At 47.9% G+C, this 18,545-nt stretch overlaps 7 protein-coding genes across 7 annotated transcripts; 4 read left to right on the top strand and 3 right to left on the bottom strand.

Annotated features, from left to right (window-relative positions):
* Nucleotides 1-14: 14 nt before the first annotated feature.
* On the top strand, nt 15-2,544 carry DEU56DRAFT_320005 (natural resistance-associated macrophage protein-domain-containing protein). The gene is made up of 8 exons (XM_041345643.1): nt 15-309; nt 369-465; nt 522-558; nt 613-899; nt 952-1,072; nt 1,126-1,495; nt 1,547-1,823; nt 1,875-2,544. Exons 1-8 carry the CDS (start codon nt 146-148, stop codon nt 2,283-2,285), a joined length of 1,764 nt encoding a protein of 587 aa, XP_041214930.1. The 5' UTR covers nt 15-145; the 3' UTR covers nt 2,286-2,544.
* A 2,414-nt stretch (nt 2,545-4,958) lies between these two features.
* Nucleotides 4,959-8,209, bottom strand: DEU56DRAFT_319839 (uncharacterized protein). Its single transcript, XM_041345641.1, has 11 exons — nt 7,714-8,209; nt 7,144-7,301; nt 6,963-7,067; nt 6,848-6,913; nt 6,728-6,793; nt 6,550-6,677; nt 6,469-6,499; nt 6,312-6,421; nt 5,763-6,258; nt 5,207-5,713; nt 4,959-5,153 (listed from the first exon to the last, which is right to left on the bottom strand). The coding sequence occupies exons 1-11, from the start codon at nt 8,114-8,116 to the stop codon at nt 5,133-5,135; spliced, it is 2,091 nt and encodes a 696-aa protein (XP_041214929.1). The 5' UTR covers nt 8,117-8,209; the 3' UTR covers nt 4,959-5,132.
* Nucleotides 8,210-8,467: 258 nt separating this feature from the next.
* DEU56DRAFT_906874 (GTP-binding protein RAB5) lies at nt 8,468-9,467 on the top strand (the record flags this gene model as incomplete). Its single annotated transcript, XM_041356855.1, has 8 exons — nt 8,468-8,504; nt 8,559-8,583; nt 8,640-8,698; nt 8,751-8,811; nt 8,861-8,888; nt 8,950-8,955; nt 9,006-9,282; nt 9,337-9,467. 8 exons carry the CDS (start codon nt 8,468-8,470, stop codon nt 9,465-9,467), a joined length of 624 nt encoding a protein of 207 aa, XP_041214928.1.
* Nucleotides 9,468-9,562: 95 nt separating this feature from the next.
* On the bottom strand, nt 9,563-11,044 carry DEU56DRAFT_319917 (uncharacterized protein). The gene is made up of 2 exons (XM_041345642.1): nt 10,311-11,044; nt 9,563-10,254 (listed from the first exon to the last, which is right to left on the bottom strand). The coding sequence occupies exons 1-2, from the start codon at nt 10,806-10,808 to the stop codon at nt 9,817-9,819; spliced, it is 936 nt and encodes a 311-aa protein (XP_041214927.1). The 5' UTR covers nt 10,809-11,044; the 3' UTR covers nt 9,563-9,816.
* Nucleotides 11,045-11,467: 423 nt separating this feature from the next.
* DEU56DRAFT_319687 (DUF292-domain-containing protein) lies at nt 11,468-12,902 on the top strand. The gene is made up of 8 exons (XM_041345640.1): nt 11,468-11,605; nt 11,662-11,672; nt 11,734-11,861; nt 11,928-12,018; nt 12,080-12,156; nt 12,209-12,303; nt 12,363-12,497; nt 12,553-12,902. Exons 1-8 carry the CDS (start codon nt 11,567-11,569, stop codon nt 12,772-12,774), a joined length of 798 nt encoding a protein of 265 aa, XP_041214926.1. The 5' UTR covers nt 11,468-11,566; the 3' UTR covers nt 12,775-12,902.
* Nucleotides 12,903-14,245: 1,343 nt separating this feature from the next.
* DEU56DRAFT_768698 (uncharacterized protein) lies at nt 14,246-16,051 on the top strand. The gene is made up of 7 exons (XM_041351256.1): nt 14,246-14,692; nt 14,745-14,868; nt 14,917-14,988; nt 15,043-15,063; nt 15,128-15,212; nt 15,278-15,643; nt 15,696-16,051. Exons 1-7 carry the CDS (start codon nt 14,380-14,382, stop codon nt 15,849-15,851), a joined length of 1,137 nt encoding a protein of 378 aa, XP_041214925.1. The 5' UTR covers nt 14,246-14,379; the 3' UTR covers nt 15,852-16,051.
* Nucleotides 16,052-16,103: 52 nt separating this feature from the next.
* Nucleotides 16,104-18,139, bottom strand: DEU56DRAFT_319654 (uncharacterized protein). Its single transcript, XM_041345639.1, has 6 exons — nt 17,811-18,139; nt 17,616-17,756; nt 17,352-17,553; nt 17,087-17,300; nt 16,841-17,031; nt 16,104-16,783 (listed from the first exon to the last, which is right to left on the bottom strand). Exons 1-6 carry the CDS (start codon nt 17,872-17,874, stop codon nt 16,159-16,161), a joined length of 1,437 nt encoding a protein of 478 aa, XP_041214924.1. The 5' UTR covers nt 17,875-18,139; the 3' UTR covers nt 16,104-16,158.
* Nucleotides 18,140-18,545: the final 406 nt, after the last annotated feature.

The following is an 18,545-nucleotide window of genomic DNA, read 5'->3' as shown; positions in this document are numbered from 1 at the left end:
GGACCAATTTGCCACGCCTGTGGCAATAATATATATATTTCTCTTTCCTGCCTTCTTACCATATCTTCTAATCGTGATCAACTGTATCATAGAAAGATTCAATCGTCTGGTGTCGTAGTCTCTTGCTTTCAATTGCTTTGACTTGATGATCACATCTCCAACTCAAGCGGATCAAGACCTTGTGGGCGAAACCACGACCACTAAAAAGCACTGGATAGATCGTCTGCATGATGTGGGATGGACAATATTTCGTCACGCACAGAAACATACAGGCGTAGGCATCGTGTGCTCCGTCGCATACTTCGACCCGTAAGTGTCAATCATTTGACTGATGGTAACTACGTTCTCACTCCGAAGCTGCATCAAAGTGGGAATTGGGGAGTTGACCTTCAGGCAGGATCTCAATATGGCTATAAACTCCTCTTCGTCGTACTTTTGGCAGGCTTGTTCGCTGCGTTTCTTCAAGTGAGTGGGATGTATGATGTAGTGATTGTCCGAGTGACTTACCGCGAATTTCGCAGGTTCTTGCCTGTCGGCTTGGGGTAGTCACTGGTCTTGGTAAATCCCCTTTTCCCTGGCAGATTAACATGTATATTGACTCGTCTTTTGCAGACCTCGCATCTCATTGCCGCATTCTCTTCCACGATCGACCACGTCATACGAAACTTTGGCGATGGGGAGTCCTTTACCCTCTTTACGTCCTCGCCGAGGTAGCCATCGTCAGCACCGATCTTGCTGAGCTCCTTGGCTCCGCAATAGCACTCACTCTTCTCTTTCCGGCCCTTCCACTCTGGGCTGGTGTTCTGGTGACTGGAGCCGATGTCTTATTGATACTTGCCCTCGGCAACCCTCTTCACGCTAGGCCAGTGAAGGTATTTGAGTGGATCATCGCTGCGCTTGTAAGCCCCCAACCACTTGCGCACCTCGTTTGGTTCAATAAGACGCGCTTAGGTGTTTTCTGTGCTCATCTGCATGGCAATGATCATCGCAAGGATCAGTGTCGACTGGGGCCAAGCCTTTATTGGATTCGTTCCTTCTAAGACACTTTTTGCCAGTGGTGCTCTCTATACATGTACGTGATAAAATGCAAGAACGCGAACAAGAGTTGACACAACTTTGTTGTAGCCGTTGGAATCCTGGGCGCTACTGTCATGCCTCATAGTCTATTCTTGGGTTCACATCTCGCAACCCAAGATAGGCTATCCAAAACACCACTTGCCCCAGTCTCTTCGCTTTCCGACAAGGTTCGAGAGCGAGAACCAATGAGGTTCACGTCAAGGAGCGAGCACCTGCGATACTTTGGACGAGCAATCTGGCAAAAATGCTGGTCATTGTTCGTAATACCTCGTGCCGAGTTAGAAGCGCTGAATGCCCGTCCGAAGTCTCATGAACATAGAGAGAATAATGCCTTGGAGTTCGTACAAGCCCATGTCTATCACGGCATGGTCGATATGGTCTCCAGTCTGCTAGGCTTCGCTGTCATTATCAATGCCCTGTAAGTTTCTGGCATTCCTTGCTACCATTGAGGCTAACACCTCCTTCGAAGTATCCTAATCCTCGCCAGTGCTGTCTTCTATTACGGATCAGGGGCGCATGGATCTGAATCTCCAGCTAGCTTATTCGACGCCCACACTCTCATCAACGACACGATTGGTACAGGTAAGTCATATCCTTCAGGTTACTGTAAGCTTTTCACATCCTTGGCAATAGGTGCCGCGTTACTCTTTGCGCTCGCCCTACTTGCAGCGGGCCAAAGTGCTTCTATTGTCGCCACTGTAGCAGGGCAAAGCGTCTCGGAAGGATTCCTGAACTGGAAAGTTTCGGTTAGCTTTACCTTTTGTTCCGGCGAAAGTCATCACTCACAAATGTGACAGCCCATTGTACGGCGTCTTGTGACGCGCATGCTAGGTCTGATACCTTCTATGGCCGTCGCCATCGTCGTTGGACCAAGCGGCATCGACTTTTTGCTTGTCGCAAGTCAGGTCACCTTGTCGATAGTCCTCCCATTCATAACGTTCCCGCTGATATACCTCACCTCATCGTCGCGCATCATGCGAGTACGCAAACCGTCTCCAGGCCACCCGGTCATGAGTCCTGGTGAAGAAGGTTCCTCTCTACCTGCTATCACAACATTGGATACGGATCCGGAGATGACCCAGACAGAGGACTTTGTGGATTTTAGCAGCGGGAAGATCATGACGTCGCTTGGGTGCTTGATATGGCTTGTGATTTTGGCAGCTAATGTCTACGTGCTTGTAACCCTAGGCATGGGACAAGGTGGCTGATCCTCAGACACAAACCAAATATAAGTCTGCTTCATATCATTCCATGTGCATGACGAGATATGTCTCTATACTTCTCTAGTTGTGCACACCAAAGCTTTCGGGATATTCACTCGCTCATCTCAGGCGGTGTTGAAATGCTACATGCGCATTCTGTATATTAGCAATTTTGCATAATGCCCTGCGACAATTAGACATAGGTTCATCCTGGCTTGGTGTGAATTATATAGCGCGAAAGAAGATATTGTCATTAACAGGTTTCGTACGGGCGCACACCGGGAGGAACTGTTGTGGTACCCACCGCATGAGGTAGACCTTTGAGGGAACTATTATGAGTGAATATTTAAATGTTTAGGGTGTAATAAGAGGAAAAGACCTCCAAGAGAACATATTTCTAATTTGTTGTGTAACGCCACGAGTCCTTGAGTTGGATTCCCAAGGGTTAGTACATGAGATAATGTCCAGGGTGTTATCGTGCACTGTTGTTGGTAGGGTTTGAATCTGTCGTGCTACATATTTCGCTAAGACAAGTTAAGATGGACCAAAGTTTTGGAGGAAATGTGCAGGTGTTGTAACAGTAAAAAAAATGCTCGCAGGCAAGTTTCGAACTCGCACCGTGAACCCAGCGGAACAGATTTCAAATCTGCTACGATACCCGCATGGCTATAAGACCTTGTGAACATGGAAAGGCATTAAATATATGTATGCTTACCTGGTGTGATCATCATCGACAAAAACTTTGGTAGGGTTTGAATCTGTCGTGCTAAACATTTCACTAAGGGTGAGTTAACGTTAAGATGGACCTAGGTCTTTGGAGTGAATGTGCAAGTGTTATAACAGAAAAAATTGTTCGCAGGCAGGTTTCAAACATGCACCGCGAACTCAGCGGAACAGATTTCAAATCTGTTATGATACCCGCATGGCTATATAACCTTACGAACACAGTAAGGCATTAAAAGTATGTATGCTTACCTCGTATGATCATCATCGACAAAAACTGTTGGTAGGTTTTGAATCCGTCGTGCTAAACATTTCGCCAAGGTGAGTCTAGATGGACCTAGGTCTTTGGAGTGAATATTGTGCAAGTGTTGCAACAGAAAAAAATGATCACAGGCAGATTTCGAACCTACACCATGAACCTAGCGGAACAGATTTCAAATCTGTTATGTATGATACCCGCATGGCCACAAGACCTTACATATGAACATCGAAAGGCACTAAAAGTATGTCTGCTTACCTCGTATGATCATCATCGACAAAAACTGTTGGTAGGTTTTGAATCTGTCGTGCTAAATATTTCGCTAAGGTGAATTAAGATGGACCTAGGTCTTTGGAGTGAATATTGTGCAAGTGTTGCAACAGAAAAAAGCGTTCACAGGCAGGTTTCGAACCGACCCATGAACCTAGCGGAACAGATTTCAAATCTGTTGTGATACCCGCATGGCTATATAACCTTGAACGTAGAAAGGCATTAAAAGTATGTATGCTTATTTGGTGTGATCATCATCGAAAAAACTGTTGATAGGTTTTGAATCTGTCGTGCTAAGCATTTCGCTAAGGTGAGTTAAGATGGACCTAGGTCTTTGGAGTGAGTATTGTGCAAGTGTTGCAACAGAAAAAAGCGTTCACAGGCAGGTTTCGAACCGACCCATGAACCTAGCGGAACAGATTTCAAATCTGTTATGATACCCGCATGGCTATATAACCTTGAACGTAGAAAGGCATTAAAAGTATGTATGCTTATTTGGTGTGATCATCATCGAAAAAACTGTTGGTAGGTTTTGAATCTGTCGTGCTAAACATTTCACTAAGGGTGGGTTAAGATGGACCTAGGTCTTTGGAGTGAATATTGTGCAAGTGTTGCAACAGAAAAAAATGTTCACAGGCAGGTTTCGAACCGACCCATGAACCCAGCGGAACAGATTTCAAATCTGTAATGATGCCCGCATGGCTATATAACCTTGTGAACATAGAAAGGCAATAACAATATGTATGCCTATACGTATCAGTGAATGTAGACTTCGAGGATGTATCTGTCCATACTCCGAGATTTGACTTCGTTGGTTTCATCAGGTCGGCATCCTCGGTGATATGATCTAATTGCAGTTCTTTTGCGAAGTAGCCTGTCACGCTCTGGGAGCGCAAGTGGGGGTAATCGAGACAGCTGCATATGGAACGGCAGAAGTAGAACGCGTCTGAGTAGTACTACTAGAGGTCATTCCAATTAACAACTATCAGTCTATTGGTAACCACATTTTACTCACCAGGTTCAACGGCCAACGTCATGGTTGTAATGAAGCTGTCTTGCCGTTCTCCACTGAACGGCACTTGGGATGTTATTACATAAACGATACTCTGAAAATCGTTTAGTGGCGAAGCAGCACCGCAATCCATGCCGGCGTACCTCACAAAAACTGCCTATGCATAATGGAAGTCGCAGTCCGAGCATGAGTGACGTACGATCGAGGACCTGGACCTGCATTCAGGATATCAGTACAAGTCTTTTGATATCCTAATGTCTGAATGTACTTAGCAGTTGAGCGGACATTTCGAGTAGCGCCGAGTTTGCACTTGGATGCGTGCACTACTTTACATGGCCAGGAACCAACATCGTAGAAGCTCAGAATCAAATACGTAGCATCCAGCGGTGCCGAATTCGTTGTCGGCACCGCTGAGCACTGAGGAACGACAGTCTGCATGCATGTACACAACATAATACGTATCTATACGGCATTTTACGACAAGTGCAACAAGGGAAACGACCTGAAAGAAATAAATGACGCAGAAAAATAGTAGCATAAAGCACAAGAACAGACAAGCAATAGTTCAAGAAGTCATCGGTTGCATAAGTTAGGATCTTTTCTGCGAAGCCTTGATGTCAAGTAGTCAGGATAAGGACACATAGGGGGTTCATCCAGACTCACAAGTATAGCCATTAGTTGTTGGTAATTCGGAGTTCCTGGCTGGGGTGCACCGGGTGGCATACTAGACATGGGAGGTGGGGACATCATGGACTGAGGTGGCGGGGGAGGCATTCCGTATTGCGATTGCATTTGTTGGGGAGCATTGCCTTGACCCTGCTGACCCTGTGACTGTTGTAACAATGCAAGGATATTTGGAGGTAAGCCAGGCATTCCAGTGTGAATCTGCCCTGGTTGAGGGGTGGATGTCTGAGAAGGCACCTGAGCATATGGGTTAGAGCTAGGGCCAGACGGAGGATAGGGCGCTGCGGGTTGTTGAACGGGCGGTGGTGCATAGTATGGGTTTTGATGTTGGGGTGGAGGGGGCATTCCAAGCGTGCTCTGGGGAGGTCCTGGTGCTGGCGGTCCCGATTGCATCGTGGGAGGTGGTGCAGTGTTATTCTGAGGTTGTTTCAGTGCCGCAAGGAGCTGTTGAACTTTGCGAGCCTGCTCCAACCGATCCCCTGTGCCCTGATGGACTGTCAGCCGTGTGGGGCACTAGTGAGGAACAAATACGTACAGTTGGTGTACCAGATGGTGGGGGCTGATGGTACTGAGTGGCCACTGGCTGGGGCGGGGGCTGATTATACTGAGTGACTGCTGGCGGGGGCGGGTTGTACTGGGTGGCTGGTGGCGGGGGGTGGTTGTACTGAGTGGCTGCTGGCGGGGGCTGGTTGTACTGAGAGATTGCTGGCGGGGATTGGTTATACGGAGGCACGTTCGCCGGCTCGTTATACGAACCAGAACCCGAACCAAGCCCACTCGAGAGAGAACCGCGGGAATCAAATCTGTCTCCGTAGCCACCTCGGCCGCCGCCGCGCCCACCACCCCTGAAATCATCTTCAAATCGGCCGCGATCACGGTCCCTGCCAAAGTCATCACGCCGGTCCCAATCGTCAAACGAGCCGCGGCCTCGGCCACCACCGCCGCGGCCCCTGCCCCGACCCCGGCCTCGAAATCCACGCCCACCGCCATCATCCCAGTCCCGTCCACCACCGTCAAATCTTTGCTCACGGCTGACGTAACATGTAAGCAAAAACAACAATGAATTACACGTGATGAAGCATACCGCTGAGTAGGAGGACCAGAAATCTCAGACTCTTCCCATGCATAGGTGACATCCATGGTTCCGTCTTGCAACCCTTGGTGACGGAGACGATCGAAGGCCTCGTCGCATGCCTAAAGGCGGTGAATATTACGTTATTCCAACTTACAGTAAGACTGACCCTTATATCATAGAATTCAACATAACGCTGACTGCTCAGGTTCGTCAGTAAACTAGGCGATTGGAGAAAGATCCAACATACTCAGATCGATCACCGACAGGCGTGACAGACTTGACGTCGCCAAACTGTTGAAATTTACGTCTGACTTCGTTGTCATCGATAGCCTGCACAGAGTCCTTAAGTGTGACGATCAGGTTGCCCTGAAATTGCTGAACAAAATTCAGCTATCAATCGTGAAAACGAGTGTGATATTACCAACCTGATTTTTGTCACGATCGCCGCCCTGCTTTTGGTCATCGCGCGGAAGAGAATAATGGACATCGATCTGAGGGACGACAACTCCATTGATGATTATCGAAGTGGGTGCATCAAAACTTACGGGCCGTCCACTTATCTCAGAACCCTGCAGACGATCCCTAGCACGCTCGGCTGCGCGAATATCGTACTGAACCGATGCCTTAGTGATGATGGAGTGGGTTCCATTTAAAACTCACGAAGGTCACGAAAACCATTCCCCGCGTTGCAATGAGATCGAAAAAAGTCTTGATATCTCCATGCTCTTCGAATGAACGACGGACGTCCTCACTATTCGTCTCATACTACAAAAGTAGCTCATTATTAGCAAATCAAACTCGTACCAGAACACGTGGAGCTGCCTCCAACTCATCGACTCGCCTTAATGTTGCGTATAAACAAAGTACGGCAGGGACGCTCGCGTTGGATTCGCTCTTCAATTATCGAATCGTGGACTTTGTCATCCCGTTCTCGACGCACAGTTCGCTTCTGAGGTCGCATACCAAATCCACCATCGTCAAAGTTGCCGTCGGAACCGTCTGACAAAGAATCGGATACCAGTGAGATCAAGTCCTTGCAACGTGCCAGAAAACCAAGCTGAGGATAAGGCAGAACAAGAGACGTAGCGCAGCAAATTAGGAGAGGCGGAGATGACCCCAACTCAGCCGAAACATATGAGCTCCCACTCGTAAAATTCGGATGAGTACATTCCCTGGGCGATCTCAGATTTCCATCGTCTGTAGTTTTTCTTCCGACTTCACTGCTCTCGCTAAAGAATAGCTTAAGCTCGCGAGTACGTCTTAATGTCTGAGATGCCTCCATGAAAGGTTTCGCCGTTGGCAATATGAGCCAGTCAAATTTTCGTCGCTAAAATTTGCATCCCATGCGAAGCTGCGCCGCCAAAGTTCTGCCTGTATTCGCGCATTTTTTCAGTCTTAGCTTCAAGCGCACCTTCATAATTACCATAGCCCTGGGCAAAACCATCTGACTGGGTTGGGGCATTGAACTGAGCGGAGGGCATTCCACTACCATAATTACCACTGCCGTTCTGGTAGAAGGGATCTTGCGAGCCAGTGTCGTAATTATTGTAGAGGCCCATATCGCCTTGAGGCGGCCCTTGATCATATGCGTTGGAGACACCGCCATCGTAATTGCCAAAGTGGCCGCCTTGACCACTTTGAGCACCTTGGCCGCCCTGACCACCTTGGCCTCCTCGGCCACGGCCGAATCCTCTTCCACGAGGCGCCCCACCTCCTCTGTGATGATAAGATCTATCCGGCCCAGGCCCTGGTGGGCCGCCTCTTCTGTTGGCGGAATTATCGTAAACTCCTCCATATGGATGGTGACGGTTCATTTTTCTTTTACTGAGGGTGGAGGGTAAGGCGAGCTGATATGTGAACGCTTAAAGATCCGGTGGAAAAACACGTGTACGGGAAGGTAGAGAAAAACTGCTGAAGAATAACTCTGAATGAACTTTCTGAAAGTATGACTCAACTCAAGAGGAATACGCTGAAAGCGAAAACCAACAGAGGAGCTGCCTGATGATGGTGGTGGTTTGGGTCAAAGTCGTTGTCAACGCCGAACAAATTTTTCTGGCCCTGGGTGAGAAAAATACACGTAATCATGTCTTCCAAATGCGGATCATCGACATTCCTTGCTCGCAGTCAAGTCGTCTGTGTCTACTTACCCTGTGTATTTCTCCACGATGTCGAAGCAGTTTCAGTTCAAGCTCGTTCTTCTAGGTAAAGAAATGTCGTTTTAAAACGAGGACAATTAAGCTCATATTACTTCTTAAGGCGAGTCAGCCGTAGGGAAATCCAGGTAAAGCGGAGCAACGTTACTATCTCGTGCGCAAGACCCCAGCTCACTCGCGACAGCTTGGTCTTAAGGTTCGTGAAAGACCAGTTTGACGACTACCGGGAAAGTACAATTGGCGGTATGTATCCTTTAAAAAGCTATTTTCTTCTACTGAGCTCCTGGACCCACAGCGGCGTTCTTGACACAAACGGTTACCCTAGAGGACCAGACAACTGTCAAATTTGAAATATGGTGATTCGTGTACATTTCTGGTGTTTCCGCACACTAACATATGGCTTAGGGATACAGCGGGTCAAGAGCGATACAAAGTAAGTACCCAAAATTGCATGCATCACGTATCGCGAATTAACGGTGTGGCGTGCCTTTTAGTCCCTTGTATGTCTTATACCTCTTTGTGGAGTTACGTTTGATTGAGAGGATCTTAGGCGCCAATGTATTATCGCAACGCAAACTGTGCAGTTGTCGTGTATGACATCACCCAAACTGCCTCCTTGGAGAAGGCGAAGACATGGATTCGTGAACTGCAACGCCAAGCAGACCCATCGATAGTAATAGCTCTGTGCGGCAACAAATTGGATCTCTCCGAACGGAGGCAAGTCACGGAGGAGGAAGCTAGGAAATACGCCAACGAAGAAGGCCTTCTGTGGAGCGAGACTAGCGCAAAGACAGGAGAGGGCGTAAATCTTATCTTCAATGCTATTGGTGCGCTCGTTCTTTGCTTGGATCATTTCGCTCTCTAACCCGTTGAATCCACAGCCAAGAAGCTTCCATTGACCGCACCGCCCGCAGCCCGTGGTGCTCGCGTTGCAGCACCTGGTACCTCGCGACAAAGTGTAGACCTTAACAGGCAATCAACCGCTCAGGGTGGCGAAGCATGCAATTGCTAGATTTTATGTACAACCCCTACACATGCCTCATGAAACTCCTCCTTACCTTTATCTGACTTAGTCTGTTCCCACCCTTACTAGCCGTAATCACGACCTACTTCAATGCTGAACTTTCTAGGATACATATTCATTGTGACACATATCAGGCCAGAAGTTGGGGACAGGGTCAGCCCGGGATGATGAATCTATTATGAGTCAGTTTTGATGAATGCAACCTGTGCACTACGGGTAATATGATATGCTACACGTATGGTCCAGGCCAAAAATACAAGCCAGTCGAGATCTAATACTGAATACAGCTGTGATGAGGAGGTAGAGAGGAGTATGGGTATCATAGAAACTCAAGAAATCAACTTCCCGTGCACCTCCTGTTGAATGCGTCAAACGTCTCTTTCACCTGCGGACTGTCAAATGCATGGAAAACAGGGGAATGTTCCTTGTCGATGATAGCAGAAAGGCACGACAAAGATTCGCGGTCATTAACAAGCACCGCAAGACGGCGGGGACGGTTGGGATAAGGCGACAATGGAAGAGAGCGTCCTGTATCGATACTGAAGCATGATAATTGTAGGTCGTTGAGTTTGCCGAGCGGTTTAGTCGGGACTTCGGACACTGGGCTAGGCGGGGTGGCCGGGGGTTGTGATATGCTGTGCAAAGGAGAAGGGCAGGGACGGGTTAAACCGTGTGGTGAGGGCTCATCATCGGACAAGCTGAAGAAAGAGTCATAGATCTCGTTGCTCCGTCGTAAATCACGGTGACCCAGTTGGTTACTGGGTAGCAACAGGGGCTGAATCAAACATCAGCCATCGGGATATGTTCATCATAACATACTTGTCAACTCACTTTCACCACATCCGACACAGAGTTCAACGTGTCCCCGACTTGTATGCATTCCGAATCAGTCTCTGATTCGGATATTCTCGCGTTGTCTTCGTCGTGATTACGAATCCAGGTGTGGATATCCTCCTTATCTTGCTCTTCTACGGCTGTTTCTGTGAGACGCTCTACGAAAGAGCTTGGAATCCACCCGAGACGGTCCCCCTTGGGACGCATAGCAGCCCACCAACCTGATTCTTCCATCTTCACGACGGTGAGAATCTCGTTGCGGGTGAACGAGAGATGATCTGGATCGTCTGACTCGAAGTCAAACATACATATCACGTTGCAGATGAACCAGTCTGGAACGCCTGTGCTTGGCGTCAAACCCGATGATGTTAAACTGGATTCGGACGAGGGAGAAGAAGTAGGTTCAGGGGAGGTCGAACTATGAACCAGAGGAAACGAGGAGTCTATCAACAGTCGAAGAGGCTGCCGTTGTGGTCGCGATAATGAGGCCAGCATCGTAGCAGGTGCTGCGGGTTTCAAAAAGAAGGAAGCCCTAGATCATGGAGTGTGAGTCTTTCTATGTATGATTGGCCCAAGTGGGTTTTTGACAATGGGAAGCCGGGATGTCATTAAGGCAGGTGGTGCCCTGCGTGAATGACGAGATTTGAAAAAGAATAAGGGATACGATCAACTGCAACCATCATGACACGGATTCCCACTACTTACAGGTGACACAAGCGCTGAAAGTGAAGCTGTAGTTATTTTGAGGACACCAGGTCGCACCTTTGACCCGATAATCAATACGGTACTGCGGATGCGAACCTAGTAGGGTCACATCGCCGAGACAACCGTCAATAGCCAACATTTTTTAAGGACACGTACTCTTACATATGGAAAGTAACCATGTGCTTACTTTGGCGGTGTCCGTCATGATCGCAATTGGAGTGACCCCAGGGTTTCTGGTCTAGGTTCATCCAGTATCAATTAAATGATGGTTACGTTCAAAAACGCGAGCGCGAATGGGCGTCAGAGTAATGATACTCGTAGAGCAGCTACCTGTATCTATCGGACGGGCTTCAGATCATCAGTACGTATGTTTATAGATAGCTTGCAAGTACCGTAATCACTTGTCACCTGTTTTTGTTTGGTTATGTATATCGCCAAAGCCTCGTTGCCTCCGGACTCCGGATTCCGTTGCCTAGCTCTCCTGAGTCCTGGGTTCCTGAGTCGTGTTAGACCAGAAAGATTGTGCTTTCGCCGCTTTACAATTCACAATGCCACCACCGTCAACGTGGAACCCGGCCAAGGCGAAGGTGCAGGGCTTGTAAATAATAATGCTCTACACTTTATCTGAACTTCACCTGCACAGGTGCAACTGAGGTATATCCACTATCTTGCAATAATCTCTCGCTACTGCTTAATAGATTTTCGCATGCTTCAGACTCTCGGTTCAACGGCTTCGCATAGCGCAGCAGAAGAAGGAGGCACACGCTAAGAGCTCTCGCAGAGACATCGCCCTTCTCCTCGAGAAGGGGAAAGCGGAGAGCGCGCGAGTCAAGGTAGAAGCTGGTAGGTCTCCTCTCCCTAGCTAGGACTTCGGCTGTTCAATTACTTGGTTTGCTCGTGCCACGCCAGTTATCAACGAAGATGTGAACCTTGAGTTATACGAGCTTCTTGAACTTTACTGCGAGCTGCTCATTGCGCGTTTCGGCCTTCTTGACCAAAAGTATGGATCTCTATTTATTTGTCGAGGTTCTTTTCCAAAAAGTTGATGCATACACCGGCAGTACTCGAGACCCTGATCCCGGAATCAGCGAAGGTGTATGTAGCATCATACATGCAGCTCCAAGAACCGAAGTGAAAGGTGAATCAATACCGTCACATAAATCATACTGCTCACAGTTATTCCGCCCCAGAATTACTCGTTCTGCGCGACATGCTCATGCACAAGTATGGGCGCGACTTCTCCGCAGCTGCGATGGAAAATCGAAGTGGCTGTGTGAGTGAACGTGTAAGTATGTTGCCCGCGGCTATTTGGATCCGGGCTTATAGTTTCTTCTGCCGTGCCAGATAATGAGGAAACTCATCATAGAAACACCCTCGGAACAGCTGGTTGATGGGTATCTTGGCGAGATCGCCAAAGCCTATAGCGTCAAGTGGGCCTCTACTTCATCAACCACTGCTGCGGCACAAGGGAGCGTTGTGGTTTGTTGATTCAATTTTAAATCGGGATTTGATCTCATACAGTCCTTTCTAAAAGGATGGCACATCATCAGGCAGCAGCACACCGGAATCGCTTCCGTTGTATTCCAGGGAAATTTCTAATAAGTTGCCGGATATTCCTCCAACTGAAGACGAAACCGTGAAACCCAAGGCATCAGCCGGAGAAAAATCCCACCAGATGGAGCAGAATTCGAATGAGGAAACTGAGGATGAGTTCGCCGTTCTGGCACGACGCTTTGAGGAATTAAAGAAGCGCTGACTAGGTGTAGTGTACACTCCTCTGCGTGACGCGGCTTATCTGCTTTTGTGTATATCCGAACCTTTAAAGATTCTCCATCCTCTTATGAAGATATATGATCACGATTCACGAATCTTAGTGAGACTTCCGGAGATTTATATTACCCCCGGGCTGTACGTATCAGCTTAATTATGCCAAGTCAGGCGCGCGAATTGATTGTGCTAGAGGCCCAACCTAGTGTCGTCACCTATGTCCGCCGGATCCCATGGGACATTCGTAACACTTGGGGGATTACACAGGACGTACCACTCAGGTCAAACGCCCACTGAATGACTACTCTGAACCTACAACCCGGGCTTCTCATCCACGTGTTGCAATATTTATGTTGTGTCAGTATTTTATCGTAATCCAGCTTGCACTTTCGAAATGCTGATGCGGCACGTTTTCTTGATTGTGCAAAAAAGTTAGACAGAGATTTCACGATAACAGCCGCGAGTAGCTGGCGGTGGCGGCTGATCACAATGAGGTCAAGCTTAAATTATGCATTGAGCATATGCTCGTATTAATATTGGCAGGATCTCACGCTAATGTGCAAATTTTAAATACTGTGACGCTGAACCTCGGAGTTCGAGCTAGAAGAAATGGTCGAGTGGACGCACTTTATCCACTTGTGGGTCGAGACACAGCTTGACTGCCGGCAAGATCGTCACTCCGCGTTCTGGTATTTTGATCTTTGATTCCTAGTCGAGCACGTCCAACTCGCCACAGGCGGAGAACGCTTTATAATATTATTCAAAGCGGACCTTTTGGACTGGCTTACATTTCGGCTATAATTCTGCATGAATGTGCCCCCACGGTAAGCATTGAAACCCGATAGCGAAACCCACACGATGTTGATATCTGAGTCAGGTTCATGGACCGTCACCAGATAAATGGATCGAACGGTGGCGGCCTGGGCACTGAAAAACGCCGTTACGGAGTCAGAAAACGACGCGATCGGCCGCACAGTGGCATATCAGATATGCGATTTTCAGGAAATGGGCGACTATAAAATTATTCTTGTATACCTGCGGACAGTGATCCGCCGACCACCTGAAATAAGTGATTGTGTCCAGAGCGCGGCGGATTCAAGGTGCCATCAACTCAGCGCAACGCCGAATTTAGGGGCCTCCAGAGCTTGATTGGTTCATCAACGTTAAAGCGTGCCTCTTTTAAAAGTTTTTAGGTGAGTACCAAGGCAAAGGATTGATTGACGTGTCACCTTGGTGTCAAGGAAAGCTAGACTACATGGGGTTTTAGAGGGGGCTTGACGTTTGACTGACAGAGTCAGTCAGACTGAGAAGCCTGTTTGAATAAAAAGAAGTGTTTTATGGAAAAAAAGAGATTGTTCGGGATGAGTCGGATAAGGCGGGAAAAGGGAAGTCCGGTAGTCGCCGGACAGTCCTCGGGCACGTGGAAGGGTTCAAATCCGTTCACGCGATTGCAGCGGCTGCAGAGGTTGTGTCAGATCAGAATGCGGAGCAATTATCATGTCTCCGCCGGGAAGTTTATGTCTGACTAGTTTTATAGTGTCATCCCTTCCACCATACTTATTATAAATAATTCATCCTCTGTGCTCGTTCATCCATGTCTACCTCTACCATGTCTTATTTCCCTTTTCCACTGAGGCACGCTCTTTCTGAAGACGCGGCTGACAGCGATGTCGAGTCCGAGTCTGACAGATATACCGACATGTCTCTCGACGCGTTTACGCCCAGCGTGGCAAGCTCAAAGACTTCAGTAGATGTTTCTATGCGTTCTCAATCCCCAGCGCCATCAGTATTCTCCGTAACAAGTTCTTTGCGAGCCCAAGCATATAGACAAGAATACGGAAGAGGCTTAAACAACTATTCAGAAGTCTACCGGTTACCGGCCGACGATGAAGAACTCGACCGTTTGGGTGTGGTTAAAGTAACCCCTTTTAGTCCGCTGTAGTCTGACTTCCAACACAGACAGACAACATGATATGTTTTGCAAAGCCATCGGGAAATACCCACCACCGATGCCTGAAATCATGGTAGATGATGAGTTCGAGGTCAAAGCTGTCCTCGACCTTGGCTGTGGCAGTGGCAGTTGGTGAGATTCTTCTTTCGAAAATTCTAGCTACTATGCTCACGTGTCCAGGATAATGGACATTGCGAGAGAATTCCCAAACGCAGGTGCGGTAGCTGTAGATCTCGTTCCCATGCAGTCAACGTATGTGCTCGTGTTAACCCCTGTTCAATTTAACCTTTCCTGAGCGACTTACAGATCAATGCCGCCAAACTGCAGGTGAGAAAGAAAGCTGCGATTACCCGGCGCTACCTGTCTTAGCTAGTTCTCTTACTTCATTTAGAAGTGAAGTTGACGACATTAATCTCGGGCTCGAGCACTTTTATGGTGACTTCAATGTCGTCCATGCTCAATTAATTTCTTCTGGAGTCAGTATATTTAATACGAGTGCACGAATAATTTTTTGAAGGACTGATGTCACTTTCTTTACTAGATTCGGGATTACCACGGGCTCATTAACCACATTGCGCACGTCCTCCGACCAGGCGGTCTGATAGACATTACTGAATTTCCATTCTACTTTACCGGCATCGATAAAAAGGCTATCTGCCCACCAGCAGGCACATTCGAACCGCCGTGGACACCTCTATGGATGTCTTATGCGAACAGAGCCGTTCGTCAACGGGGCGGCGATGCAGATGCTTCTCTGCACATGTATCAATGGGTGTGCGATCACCCAGCATTCGAGGATGCCGTGTACCGCGAATTCTGGATACCGTGTTCGCCGTGGCTGAAGGGCAATGACCCCAATAGTCTCTGGTGGAATGATATTGGGGCCACTATGCGGGATGATGTCACAGTAAGCCGACCAAATATGACGTGAAGTTCTTGTGTATTAATTGCGTTTATAGGCATTCATGAAATCCGGTCGCCCTTTGCTCCTCGGCAGTGGGTTAGCGGAGGATTTTGTGGATCAACTGGAAAATAACGCAGTGGCGGAATTAAAAGAGGCAGTCACTCCCGTTTACGTGTGTATACAAAACGTCTATGCCCGCAAGAAACATTGATTCTGATGCACATTGGTCCTATTTATTACTCTGTTTTACTTACCCCCCCTGGCATGTTTGGACTCGTGGGCATCACACTAGATTACTGTATCATGGGATATTTATTTATTACTCCATACTCACTACCGTTCGATACATGCACTGACCACGCTTTCTTCATGGCATCACAATCGCAACACGATATATATTTGACGTAGATGATTACAGATGATTACAGAGAGTCCTAACATAAACATCCCGAAGAAAAAAAGAAAAGTACTTGGACGTATCCATGTCCCTGCATATGTGAACAATAAGACTAACTGAGTCAGGTTCGGTACTGGGGTGGAGGAGAAGAAGACAAAGAGTTTCTGTCGGGTACGTCAATACGCGAAGCTATAATTCCCAGTATTCTATCCACTTCTGAGTCTGGTATCTGTAAAGGTGGCTCCAGCCCTGATGGCCTCGGAGAACTCTGTATCTCCTGTAGAGATAGTGCAGTAGATGAAATGCTACCAGGTGGAGGTGGCAAAGGGCGCCGCCGACCACGCGCACTAGGAGAAGACAGAGAACCACTCGTATTATTCTTGGGTTCGCTGTATGGACCTAGAGAGCTTGTGGCGGACCCAGGACCACGTGCAATTGCTCTTTCGTGGTAGAGCAGCGAATCATCAATGCTTCCGCCGATAGTTGTCAATGGGAATTTATCCGGACGGGCACTAGCGGTGGCGCCAGAAATAGTGTATGGCGTGGGCAATGCGGGGAGATGCGTAACATGAGCCTCGGGAGTGAGTTCGTTTTCCAGTGCGGCGAAATTTTGTCCTGAAGTTACTGTTTTAGGGCGCCGTGAACGTCGCCAGAAGAGGAACCCGACGGCTAAGGCAAGCAAGACAACAACTCCTACGATGGCGCCAACTATTTCACCTATTTTTGAGGGCTTCGATGATGATGGCCTTATCGAGGAGGCCGCTTCAGTTTCGGATCTGGAGCATTTTGATCGGTGGACTTACAGTGTAGTCGGCTGCAGGGGCTGGTAAAGCTTCACGGAGTTTATTTCAAACTTGTTGCCGTTTTCACTTATGTCGGCAATATTCAGAACATAAGTTTGTTCTGGATCCAGGCCCCCTTGATAGAACAACGTAGTGTCCGGAATGAACCAGAAGCTGCTTGCATTGAGCAAGGACTGGGTACCATTTAGAGACTGGAAAATTCATAATTAATCTCCCTGGTTTAGGAATGAGGCGTGCGATGCGTACCACTGTGTATTGCCAATTACCCCAGTTTACAATACCTTGAACGAGTACCGCCGATGACCCTCCAAATGAGGCAGACACGCTTGAACCACTGGTTTCCGTAGTATGAAAGATGTTTCCAGGGACATGTATATCTGTTGCAGTGGACCAGTTCCCACTATAGTTGAGGAACGTGGTGTTCGTATTACTGTATGATACCATTTGGGGGATTGGTTGACTGATAGAAAGTTCAGGCGCTAGCAAAACATTGCGTTGACCAAAGACGTACTTGACATAAATCACGGCATTCTCAAATGCAAGGTGCTCCCCCGAAGTTGGGTGGGCAGTTAGGGTGAGTGAATGGGTTCCTTCCGATAGTGCTTGCTTAGAATACAGGAGATCGCTGGTAGTACTGAGGGATGAGGAGAAAATTCCGTCCACTGTGACGTCAAATGTGCAATTCGCCGTTCCATGGAGATCTATCCCTGTGCCTTTTTCGGCAGTAACCAGTTCAGGATCGCGAAGGGGGAATTCATACCATTATTGAACGTACCATAAAATGAAAAAGTCACATTAGCGCCTGGCAGCGAGGTGATGTGTGCTGATATGCCAACTCCTGGATTCGCAAAGACCGTGTTATATCCAGTCTCTGAGTACCAGATTTGCCAGCCATTTGTCAAACCGAAACCATCAGCTGTAAATCAAGTCAAGTTAATCAATGATAGATGGATGCCATGAAACGGCCCACAGTAAGGGTAATACGTGAACATTGGGCTGGTATCATTCAGAGTTATGTTCCAAGAGGTCGCCATTTGAAATGGTTGACCAGTCACCTGGAGGCTGGTCGCGTACTGTGTTTTTCGACGGGAATTAGGTACTATGCTTGGTAGGCGTTGAGGATTGATTCGGACCAGCAAAACATTTTTCAGGATACAGACACCCGCGGGTAGATTTTGATGGTGAGACACAGTATCGCTTGAAACAAATATGGCGGCATCAGTGCCTTCATGAGTGCTGTAGTGATTCTGATAATAATTTGGGCTATTTCAGTACTGTCGCTGATCCCGAATGTCAGGGCTGTCCAGCTTTGCCACTGCGGCTGCCAGGGTCTTGTCAGGGTGATTGTATTCCGTCAAGGGACATAGCGACGGTGTCTACAAGTGAACCAGACTGCATGAGAGACTACGACACAATTTTAGCGCATACTCACGGCAAGTTTTCGTCAAAATAATATAAGTACAGCAATTCTATAATCGTGAACTCGTTAATATCGTTAACTATGATGAAATAATGAAAGCTTGCATAAAGTTCGGGCTCATGCAAATCTAGCGACCGACGAAGAGATGGATGATGCGGATCATCATCAACCTTGTCTAAACTCCGTGTCTGCAACGGTAGAACTCAGCTGCGGCGCTTCGAACTCAAAGCGTGTATGTATGCATTTCGAAGTTACGCCTGTTTTATCATGCAACGTTAACCTTGC

The sequence above is a fragment of the Suillus clintonianus genome, assembly GCF_016758775.1.
Source record: "Suillus clintonianus strain FC179 chromosome Unknown DEU56scaffold_3, whole genome shotgun sequence".
NCBI classification, from domain to species: Eukaryota; Fungi; Basidiomycota; class Agaricomycetes; order Boletales; family Suillaceae; genus Suillus; species Suillus clintonianus.
Note: the sequence above shows the minus strand (reverse complement) of the source record. Positions and strands in the feature narration are given on the sequence as shown.